The 12,231-nt window shown below is 41.8% G+C and overlaps 1 protein-coding gene across 3 annotated transcripts; it reads left to right on the top strand.

The window, feature by feature from the left end:
- The first annotated feature begins 2,857 nt into the window (after nt 1-2,857).
- LOC139387302 (very long chain fatty acid elongase 1-like) lies at nt 2,858-12,216 on the top strand. Of its 3 annotated transcripts, none has more exons than XM_071133419.1 (9): nt 2,858-3,076; nt 5,714-5,813; nt 9,214-9,313; nt 9,439-9,629; nt 9,769-9,849; nt 9,988-10,044; nt 10,219-10,324; nt 10,548-10,687; nt 10,811-12,216. In XM_071133419.1, the coding sequence occupies exons 3-9, from the start codon at nt 9,253-9,255 to the stop codon at nt 11,108-11,110; spliced, it is 936 nt and encodes a 311-aa protein (XP_070989520.1). In that variant the 5' UTR covers nt 2,858-3,076; nt 5,714-5,813; nt 9,214-9,252; the 3' UTR covers nt 11,111-12,216. The 3 variants fall into 3 exon arrangements, with proteins under 3 accessions (XP_070989520.1, XP_070989518.1, XP_070989519.1); XM_071133417.1 differs by having other exon boundaries at nt 5,706-5,813; XM_071133418.1 differs by lacking the exon at nt 5,714-5,813.
- Nucleotides 12,217-12,231: the final 15 nt, after the last annotated feature.

Genomic DNA, 12,231 nt, shown 5'->3' with positions numbered 1-12,231 from the left:
TTCCTCCTCCCCTCGCCCCATCTCACTTCATCATCCTTCTCCTCATCCTCTCGCCTCAGTCTCAAACACTGGCTCTATGCCTAAATTTGAACACAGAAACTCGGTAGGAGAAATATGCACTCAAAGCCCTCATTCCTATGATGATGTTGTCATGTCTTACAGTGCATTTCGACATAACACGATGGGACGATGAGACAACCACACCCCATTAATTTTCAGTAGAGGGAAGCAAAGTGGGCGGAGGGACCATGGGGCGACGCGTGCTTGGGCGAGGGTGCGTGAACAAGGTGGACCGAAGTTGGGGAAAGCTGAACTTTATGCAAATACTCTGCAATATCACAACGTTATTGACCAATCGAAGCTCACTATAGCTTCCAGCCCCTACTGGATTGGAAGTTGATATACAGTTGAAGCCGGACGTTTACATACACTTAGGTTGGAGTCATTAAAACTTGTTTTTCAACCACGATGCTCAGTGCCTCTTTGCTTGACATTATGGGAAAATCTAAAGAAATCAACCAAGACCTCGTAAAAACAATTATGGACCTCCACAAGTCTGGTTCATCCTTGGGAGCAATTTCCAAAAGCTACCACGTTCATCTGTACAAACAATAGTACGCAAGTATAAACACCATGGGACCACGCAGCCATCATACCGCTCAGGAAGGAGCAAAGGACCTTGTGAAGATGCTGGAGGAAACAGGTACAAAAGTATCTATATCTACAGTAAAACGAGTCCTATATCGACATAACCTGAAAGGCCACTCAGCAAGGAAGAAGCCATTGCTCCAAAACTAACATAAAAATACAGAATATGGTTTGCAACTGCATATGGGGACAAAGATCGTACTTTTTATAGAAATGTCCTCTGGTCTGATGAAACAAAAATCGAACTGTATGGCCATAATGACCATCGTTATGTTTGGAGGGAAAAAGTGGGATGCTTGCAAGCCGAAGAACACCATCCCAACCATGAAGCATGGGGGTGGCAGCATCACGTTGTGTCGGTGCTTTGCTGAAGGAGGGGCTGGTGCACTTCACAAAATAGATGGCATCATGAGGCAGGAAAATTATGTGGATATATTGAAGCAACATCTCAAGACATCAGTCAGGAAGTTAAAGCTTGGTTGCAAATGGGTCTTCCAAATGGACAATGACCCCAAGCATACTTCCAAAGTTGTGGCAAAATGGCTTAAGGACCACATAGTCAAGGTATTGGAGTTGCCATCACAAAGCCCTGACCTCAATCCTGTGGGCAAAACTGAAAAAGTGTGTGTGAGCAAGGAGGCCTACAAACCTGACTCAGTTACACCAGCTCTGTCAGGAGGAATGGGCCAAAATTCACCCAACTTATTGTGGGAAGCTTGTGGAAGGCTACCCGAAACATTTGACCCACGTTAAACAAATAAAGGCAGTCCTACCAAATACTAATTGAATGTATGTAAACTTCTGACCCACTGGGAATGTGGTGAAAGAAATAAAAGCTGAAATAAAGCATTCTCTCTACTATTATTCTGACATTTCACATTCTTAAAGTAAAGTGGTGTTCCTAACTGACCTAAGACAGGGAATTTTTACTAGGATAAAATGTCAGGAATTGTGAAACTGAGTTTAAATGTATTTGGCTAAGGTGTATGTAAACTTCCGACTTCAACTGTTTCTAGCACTACCTAGCCTGATTGCTTGCTAACACCCACATGAAAGCAACGCTAATGTAGCTATCCAAATTGTGTTATGTGGAAATGAACTGTAAGCAGCCAGGTAATCATCACGTAATGATGATTGTATATGGCCTTTTACAGAGTATCCCCCCGTGTGCTTTCCCCCAGTGAAAGTCCTAAAGCACTGTGTAAACCCACACAGTTCTCAATGTCTTTTTGTATGTTCTTTGTTTGCCTGTACACTGCTCGTTTCCAGATTCTTCTCATTCCAGTCGCCCTTTAATTCCAGTGTAAGGATGAGTGAGTACATTTCAAGGCCGTTCTTCCACTACCACGCCCATCACCAGTTCTCAGTGCCTGAGGAACAGGTAGAACCAGTGCTACTGGGAGATAGTGGAACCTGTCATACTGTGGCGGTGTACAGTAAGTAGGACCCACCAGCGCAAACTCCGTGCCTGTCTCTGGGTGACGATCCCTCAGGCAGGGTAGGGACACATTAAATCCCCATTATTCCTTGTCAAATCCCCATGCCTCATAATTATTCACCTGTAGCTCTGACTCTGGGTTGACGATTGGGTTTTATGATTATGATGATCAGAATTACAATGATGTAAAGATTGATGATGATACTAATTGAAACAGGGAAATTATAGGAGCATCAGAAATTGATGTTTTCTCAAACTTCAATATCACTAACATGTACTAAAAATTCTAAGAGCAAAGTTCCTCAAATTATATTGTTGCTAGCAAATTATTCCTGAATATCAATGCTTTGCAATTTTATGTTGAGCTCCCAAGCAATGGGAAGACAGATATGTTCCAATCCTTTTACATTTTCATTAGTCATTCTTGTCACATATGGGATGTTAGTTTTTGTTACATACATGTGTGCTATGTGATGGGGGGCCATTGTTTAACAAAGAGACCATTCAATCTCTCAAGAGGTCGCTACTGGATTCTCCCTCACTTACTACCTTCAGATACACAACCTTCTCAGACGACCAATGGCCAATCCCTCTTTTTCTGCTGAACCAATCAGAGAGAGGTAGTGGTTAGGGGAGCGAGAGTCTAGATGTTGAAACAGGGTGTGGTCCTGAAACTAGGTGGGCGTTGTCACTAAGTAGTGTGCTTGGCCTTGAGGGTTTAAATCTGAGTTGAATGAGTCATATAGCTGTCCTCATCTCTCTCTTTCTGACTTAATCTGCCCTGGCTTTATGTGGCCTATTTCTAGACCGTCAAACATTTGAGGACTTCAAGGAAGAAACAAGCACTCTTTTTTTATTTTCTTCAGTTAATCTCTCTTTGACTCTTCTGTTTTGCTGGGCCTGGATCATTGTGAGCTCAGTGGTTGTGACTCTCTTGTATATGTGCCTGAAGGACTGACGATTTGGGCAGAGTACAGGACAACTCGGCAGGTGAGTCTTGTGTTACCAGTGATGCTCAGTGTTATACTCCATCTAACACTGCTGTCTATTTACTTTACTTCAAGTTTTTTACTCTTATAACACATACCCAAACTGTCAGGGCAGGTTTTCCTTTTACCTGTAGGTCTTGTATTGAGACCCTTGGTGGATATGATGACACTTTTGCCTGTAGGTCTTGTATTGAGACCCTTGGTGGATATGATGACTGTCCCATCTTTGTCATGTGTGCAATTGGTTTTATTGCATTGTATGGAAATGACATAAAAAGTAGTGTCCCACATTCATTCTCTCGCTCTCTCTGTCCTTAGTTTGCCGGCTCACCTCCATCCCATTCCATCTTCCTGTCATTTTTCTCAATCAACTCCTCATCCATTCCTATCTAGTGACCTCATACCACATACTGGCTGTTCAAACCAGTTCACCTCTCTGCCTCACCTGTTTGACTGTCTATGTTAGTCATTGAGAGAACACTTCATTGTCTAAGGAGTAGCTAAGGAAATGTTAAATACTGCTGAACAAGCACTTTGTAAAACTACTGCCATATATACAATTTTAAAAAACATTACATTTCACAAGACATTAAGGGTGTGCCCTTTTGTACATGTGTGTATAGTGCGTATGTTATCGTGTGTATGCGTGTCTGTCTCTTCAGACCCTGCTGTGTGCTAGTAGTAGTTTAAACAGACCGCTCGGTGCAATCAATATGTTGATACTTCTGTAGTGATGGAGTCAATCTCTCCTCTACTTTGAGCCAGGAGAGATTGACATGCATCTTTATTAATGTTCGCTCTCAATGTACATCTAAGGGCCAGCCGTGCAGTCCTGTTTTTGGCCAATTGTAAGTCCCGCTTTGTGGCACATGACCACATGACTGAACAGTAGTCCAGGTGCCACAAAACTAGGGCCTGTAGGACCTGCCTTGTTGATTGCGTTCTTAAGCAGGCAGAGCAGAGCTTTATTATGGACAGACCTCTCCCCATCTTAGCTACTGTGGCATCAATATGTTTTGACCATGACAGTTTACAATCCAGGCTTTCCCCAAGCAGTTTAGTCTCCTCAACTTGCTCAATATCCACATTATTCATAAGGTTTTGTTTAGGTTTTAGTGAATTATTTGTCCCAAATACAATGCTTTTAGTTTTAGAAATATTTAGTACAAACTTGTTTCTTGACACCCATTCTGAAACTGACTGCAGCTATTTAAGTGTTGCAGTGATTTCACTTGCTGTGGTATCTGACGTGTATAATGTTAAGTCATCAGCATACATAGCGATCAGGCTTTCTCAGTGGTAGGTCATTAGTAAAGATTGAAAAAGGTAAGGGGCCTAGACCGCTGCCCTGGGGAATGCCTGACTCTACCTAGATTAGGCTTCCATTAAAGAACACCCTTGGTGTTCTGTTAGATGGGTAACTCTCGATCCACAATATAGCAGAAGTTTTCCCAGCAGCAGATTATGATCAATAATGTCAGCCACTGAAGTCTAACAAAACAGCTCCCACCTTTTTTATTATCAATTTATTGTAGCCAATCATCCGTAATTTGTGTAAGTGCCGTACATGTTGAATGCCTTTCGTATAATCGTTCAGAAAATGTGTTGTATTTTGTTTTTTATTTTTTCCTGTGAAATGGCGTATCTGGACAAACACCATTTTTTTCACCCCCAAAGGTTTACTGAGGGTTGGTAACAGGCTGATTAGTTCGCTGTTTGAGCTACTAAAGGGGGACTTACTATTCTTGGGTAGTGGAATGACTTTAGCTTCCCTCCAGGCCTGAGGGCACACACTTTCTTAGATTGAAGAGATGTCAAATAGGATTGGCAATATCATCCTCAGTAATTTTCCATCCAAGTTGTCAGACCCCGGTGGCTTGTCATTATTGATAGACCAAAACATTTTCACCTCTTCCACACTCACATTTTAGAATGCAAAATTATAATGCTTGTCTTTTGTTATTTGGTCAGTTATGCATGGATGTGTCAGACTTGTTTGCCATTCATTTTGCCTCGTGTTTAAATTCCTCAATCCACTGGGATTTATAAATTTAGTCATTTTCTTAGTGGGTGCATGCTTATTAGTAACTGAAATTATTAATTTCATAAACGTGTCCAGTGTAGTGTTTGGTTGCTCCTCATTACACAACACAGACCAGTAAATATGCTTTACATCTTCAGCATAGAACTTCTTGTATGACCTCTTATACACTATATTAGGACCAGACTTTGGAACTTTGGTTTTTCTAGATATGGCTACTATATTGTTATCTATACATCCTATGGATTTGGATACTGCTTTAGAGCATATTTCTGCAGCATTAGTTAAGATATATATAATCAATACATTCCTATGCTGTTTGTAAATACACTGGTAGGTTCACTGATAACCTGAACCAGGTTGCAGGCACTAGTTACAGTTTGAAGCTTTTTTGGGTGGGCAGCTTGACAGCTAGTCAATATTTAGGTTGATATTACATACATTATCAAGCATTTCACACATCATCCAGATACTGACAATTAGCACTTGGTGGTCTATAGCAACTACCTACAAGAATGGGCTTTAGGTGAGGCAGGTGAACCTGTAGGCATATTACTTCAACAGCATTTGACATGAGATCTTCTCTAAGCTTTACAGGAATATGACTGAACATAAACGGCAACACCTCCTACCATTGGCATTCCTGCCTCTTCTGAAGATGTTGAAACCATGTATTGCTACCACTGTATCATCAAAGGTATTATATTATTTGAGTTCAGAGATAGTCAGTATATGAATGTTATGTTACTAGTTATCGATTTCATGAACATGGTTACTTATGTTAATATGGCCGATTTTTTTTATTTTTTATTTCTTTTTTATTTTATTTATTTTTTATTTTATTATTATTTTTTTTTATTTTATTTTTTTCCCCCCTCACTTTTCTGGGATTCTTGACAGCTCAATGACAACATGGTGGGAATGATTTGAGCAAGGCTTGGGTAAATCATTGTCTGTTTGTGAGAATATGATTTTATTAGTTAAGTGGACAGATTGATTTTAGTTTGACTCGATGCTAAAGCCTATATAGTAGATGCATTCAGAAAGTATTCAGACCCCTTTAATTTTTCCACATTTGTTACGTTACAGCCTTATTCTGAAATTGATTCAACTATTTTTATATACACTGCTCAACAAAATAAAGGGAACACTAAAATAACACATCCTAGATCTGAATGAATGAAATATTCTTATTAAATACTTTTGTATTTACATAGTTGAATGTGCTGACAACAAAATCACACTAATTATCAATGGAAATCAAATTTATCAACAAATGGAGGTCTGGATTTGGAGTCACACTCAAAATTAAAGTGGAAAACCACACTACAGGCTGATCCAACTTTGATGTAATGTCCTTAAAACAAGTCAAAATGAGGCTCAGTAGTGTGTGTGGCCTCCACGTGCCTGTATGACCTTCCTACAATGCCTGGGCATGCTCCTGATGAGGTGGCGAATGGTCTCCTGAGGGATCTCCTCCCAGACCTGGACTAAAGCATCCGCCAACTCCTGGACAGTCTGTGGTGCAACGTGGCGTTGGTGGATGGAGCGAGACATGATGGCCCAGATGTGCTCAATTGGATTCAGGTCTGTGGAACGGGCGGGCCAGTCCATAGCATCAATGCCTTCCTCTTGCAGGAACTGCTGACACACTCCAGCCACATGAGGTCTAGCATTGTCTTGCATTAGGAGGAACTCAGGGCCAACCGCACCAGCATATGGTCTCACAAGGGGTCTGAGGATCTCATCTCGGTACCTAATGGCAGTCAGGCTACCTCTGGCGAGCACTTGGAGGGCTGTGCGGCCCCCCAAAGAAATGCCACCCCACACCATGACTGACCCAAACCGGCCATGCTGGAGGATGTTGCAGGCAGCAGAACGTTCTCCACGGCGTCTCCAGACTCTGTCACGTCTGTCATGTGCTCAGTGTGAACCTGCTTTCATCTGTGAAGAGCACAGGGCGCCAGTGGCGAACTTGCCAATCTTTGTGTTCTCTGGCAAATGCCAAACGTCCTGCACGGTGTTGGGCTGTAAAGCACAACCCCCACCTGTGGACGTCGGGCCCTCATGGAGTCTGTTTCTGACCGTTTGAGCAGGCACATGCACATTTGTGGCCTGCTGGAGGTCATTTTGCAGGGCTCTGGCAGTGCTCCTCCTGCTCCTCCTTGCACAAATGTGGAGGTAGCGGTCCTGTTGCTGGGTTGTTGCCCTCCTACGGCCTCCTCCACGTCTCCTGATGTACTGGCCTGTCTCCTGGTAGCGCCTCCATGCTCTGGACACTACGCTGACAGACACAGCAAACCAGTGTATATACTGCTAAAAAAAATAAAGTGAACACTTAAACAACACAATGTAACTCCAAGTCAATCACACTTCTGTGAAATCAAACTGTCCACTTAGGAAGCAACACTGATTGACAATACATTTCACATGCTGTTGTGCAAATGGAATAGACAACAGGTGGAAATTATAGGCAATTAGCAAGACACCCCCAATAAAGGAATGGTTCTGCAGGTGGTGACCACAGACCACTTCTCAGTTCCTATGCTTCCTGGCTGATGTTTTGGTCACTTTTGAATGCTGGTGGTGCTTTCACTCTAGTGGTAGCATGAGACGGAGCGTACAACCCACACAAGTGGCTCAGGTAGTGCAGCTCATCCAGGATGCGAACTATGGCAAGAAGGTTTGCTGTGTCTGTCAGTGTAGTGTCCAGAGCATGGAGGTGCTACCAGGAGTCGCCTCTTCACTGTTGACGTTGAGACTGGTGTTTTGTGGGTACTATTTAATGAAGCTGCCAGTTGAGGACTTGTGAGGTGTCTTTCTAAAACTAGACACTAATGTACTTGTCCTCTTGCTCAGTTGTGCACCGGGGCCTCCCACTCTTTCTGTTCTGGTTAGAGCCAGTTTGCACTGTTCTGTGAAGGGCGTAATACACAGCGTTGTACCAGATCTTCAGTTTCTTGGCAATTTCTAGCATGGAAAAGCCTTAATTTCTCAGAACAAGAATAGACTGACGAATTTCAGAAGGAAGTTCTTTGTTTCTGCCCATTTTGAACCTGTAATCGAACCCACACATGCTGATACTCAACTCGTCTAAAGAAGGCCAGTTTTATTGCTTCAAGCAGGACAACCGTTTCAGCTGTGCTAACATAATTGCAACAGGGTTTTCTAATGATCATTAGACTTTTTTAAAATGATAAACTTGGATTAGCAATCACATCGTGCCAGTGGAACACAGGAGTGATGGTTGCTGATGCTGAATGGGCCTCTGTACGCCTATGTAGATATTCCATTCAAAATCTGCTGTTTCCAGCTACAATAGTCTTTTACAACATTAACAATGTCTACACTGTATTTTTGATCAATTTGATGTTATTTTAATGGACAAAAAAAATGATTTTTCTTTCAAAAATAAGGACCTTTTCTAAGTGACCCCAAACTTTTGAATGGTAGTATATTTGAAATAGTATTTGAACCCAAGTCTGATTTTATATATTTATGGCTAATAGTTGAATATAACACTTGGCTATTATAGAAAAGTGACAGTAATATTACAAAGGATACTTATGAATATTCCCAGTAGGATCTATTTGACATTGACTGACATACAGTACATGGCCAAATGGACTAAAGTGCCCTCTGCAACGGTTTTTATTGTCGTGAAGCTTTTGTTTGTCTATCAATATCCCCTTATACTACCTACCGCATTGTGCCCTGGAGCAAGGCACTTTACCCCTAAGTGCACCAGGGAAGCTGCTCTGCCGCAGCCCCTGTGCTGCTTCCAGCCTGTGATGTGTCATGTTGGGTACTACGGTGACAACAATAAGAAAGTATATCTGTGCTAATGGACCAATAAAGCAAGTGTTGTATTGTTTTATTATCAGTCCGTCATCAAAGCAGAGCCTCGTGTTCAGTTATATGATGGGCCTGTGCAGCTGCCTGTTTGTTTAGTGTGGGAGGCCATGTGGCAGTGCTTTGTTCATCATCTTACAATAGGTCTCAGTACACATTATTGCATCCCTTGTAGGCATAACCTGCCATTATCACCATCAAATGTTTTTTTTCAAGCTAATTGTATTTTTGTCTGTATATTTCAGGGTTTTTTGACTGAATAAAGGAGAAAAGAGGCCATCAAGATGCTGCGAGAAGTGGAATCCAATATTATGGTGTTTTATGAGTATGTATTGCAGAGAACAGGTGAGTGCTTTCGCATGAGTTTATATTTTTATTTTAATTTTAAATGTTCATCAATTTGGTGATTTGCAGTTTGTACCATACTGTATTGTGGTCTCAAATTGAATTGCTTGATTTCTTGTCCTCAGACCACCGGTTGTTGCCCTACCCGTTGATGCGGACCCCCTTCCAGATGACCAGCATCCTGATGGGCTATGTGTTCTTCTCGCTGTACGCAGGGCCTCTGTTGATGGCCAACCGCAAGCCATATAACCTCAAAACAGCCATGATCATCTATAACTTCAGCATGGTGTCCCTAAACGCCTTCCTAGTCTATGAGGTGAGCAAATCATTTAGTTATTCAGGAGAATGAAAGTTCTTCAAAGAGCCTTGTTGTGAAGACATACTATACTGTAGTAAGACTTTTCCCAGCGTTTATGAATTGATGTGACAGCGAGTTCTGTGCTTTGCCTTTGCAGTTCCTGATGTCAGGATGGGGAACCACTTTTACCTGGAGATGTGACCTGTGTGACTACTCAAGCAACCCACGGGCTCTAAGGGTATATATATCTTGTTGTTTTTTTGAGAGAATCTGTATTGCATCTCCATGAAAAGTGTGTTTTACTTTACATTCAAATATGCATATGTGATTTTTATTCTGTGCTATTTGTCTGTACTTTTTTTTCTCTTTTTGTCAGATGGTTCAAGTGGCCTGGTGGTTTTTGTTCTCTAAATTCACTGAGCTTCTGGACACCGTAAGAACGATTTCTCTATCATGTTTGTGAATAAAATGTTTGATGCTAGCTTAAATCATTTAGATTTTGTACATATTCTGACTGCATCTTTCTCCGACACCCTTAGTAAAATACAAATGGAGATTTCTGAACAATGTTTGCTTTAAGTAACTTGAGCTCTTGTCTGATTTTCAGTTTTTCTTTGTGCTGCGTAAGAAACACAGCCAGATCACATTTCTACATGTCTTCCATCACTCCTTCATGCCCTTCACGTGGTGGTGGGGAATTACCATTGCTCCTGGTAAGCTTGACCTCTGACCTCATCCCAATGCAGTGTGCTTACAGCTGGTGGGGGGGGGGGGTTGTTTAAAAAATCTTTATCACAATGAATCTTCTGCAATTTTACAAGGGAATAAGAACACTAAACAAAATCCATTTAGTAACATTTATTTTGTTATCCCCCTGTGATTTAAGAATTACTCTCGGATTACGTTTGTTTTAATACTGTCTTTGTGAACCTCCAGCAGGGGGAATGAGCTCGTTCCATGCCATGGTCAACTGCTGTGTCCACGTCATCATGTACACCTACTACGGCCTGTCCGCTGCCGGACCTCGCTTCCAAAAATACCTCTGGTGGAAGAAGTACATGACCGCAATCCAGCTGGTGGGTGTTATTTCTTAATGATGTACTATTGGAAGAAAGTATGTTAAAGGGGAGCATTTGTGGATAGCTGTGAATTGGTGACTCCCGTGCAAACTTCACATCAAAATGTTCTTCCTTCTATAGATCCAGTTTGTGCTGATCTCACTTCACATCTCTCAGTACTACTTCATGGAGAAGTGTGACTTTCAGGTGCCCATGTTCATCCACCTTATCTGGATGTACGGCACCTTCTTCTTCCTACTATTCTCCAACTTCTGGATTCAGGCCTACGTGAAGGGGAAACGGCTGCCTACGGCAACTATGGAGAAGCTAAAGCAGAATGCCGTTACAGTGGTCATCAACAGCAAGCCACTGGAGAATAGCAACGGGACAGCACATCGTGTCAACGGCCATAACCAACTAGGCAAAGTGAAGGAAGTCTAGTTTGGTCCTTTTGGAAGGGGGGAAACAACTGTCTGAAGGAGCCTGAAATGCCAAAGATTCCAAGAAAGTATACTCTTAGCTACTGATCACTTTATATTTATCTGCAGTTCGTGGAATATGAATGGCGTTATGGACTTGGCAGTTATTCCCTACTTGCCACACTTTTAAATTGTGGGTAGATTAGGGAACATGGTGTGTTTTAACTGTACGTCACTAATACCTCAAACCCAGGCTTGAAATGGACTCTTCTGGTTTGACTGGAACACACTTGTAAATACAGTTACTTTCAAAGAGGTGGCGTTTGTCACTGACCAACTCAGTCATTACTTTGAGGCACAAGACAGCAGCATTCTTGATAAGGGGCCTCCAGGTCAGGCCTCACCTGTTGCTTTCCAGAATAGGGCAATCAGAGTGGATGTCTGGTAAATTGCATTCATTGTTTGACACTGAACATTACTCACACCCAAATTTGTCTGCAATAGCTATTGGAGAAGTTCTAGGAACTGTGCTGAGTCAGCAACATGCCCAATATTATGCACTCTAGAAAATAATGAAAAGGGTTTTGAACTCAACTGACTAGTTAAAAGGTTACAAATAACATTGAGTGCCCTAACAGTATTTGCAATAACACTAGTTATTAATCATTATCAAGTGGCAGCAAAATATTCAAAGGCAAGAAAATATTTTTCAGTGAATTAAAAAAAAAGTACACAATTCAGAGGCGATCCATAACTTAAACAATACAGAAGTCCATTATCGGATAGCTGTGTGTATAATGCTGCTAGTGGACTTCATCTCATTTGCCTTCTTTTTGACTGGATCCAGCTCAAAGCTCTTCCAGAACTGGACAGTTTCATCACCAGATACAGTGACAATAGTCGAGCAGTCTGTCCTCATGACCTGGGGTGAATAAAAACAGTTTAAAGTTTGTTTTGAACTTTCGACACCTGAATAAATCCAAGGTTAGTTTGAAATGTGTGCTCCGAGACCATCTGCAAGAGACACAGCCCAAACACGGACTTCCCCACAATTCCCAACCAATGCAGCTCTGGTACGAGTCCTCAATTTGAATGGGTTGATAGTTGGAGAAATTGCTTGAGCTGCACTGAGAAGTATGATGG

The sequence above is a fragment of the Oncorhynchus clarkii genome, chromosome 28 (genome assembly GCF_045791955.1).
Source record: "Oncorhynchus clarkii lewisi isolate Uvic-CL-2024 chromosome 28, UVic_Ocla_1.0, whole genome shotgun sequence".
Lineage (NCBI taxonomy): Eukaryota > Metazoa > Chordata > Actinopteri > Salmoniformes > Salmonidae > Oncorhynchus > Oncorhynchus clarkii.
Note: the sequence above shows the minus strand (reverse complement) of the source record. Positions and strands in the feature narration are given on the sequence as shown.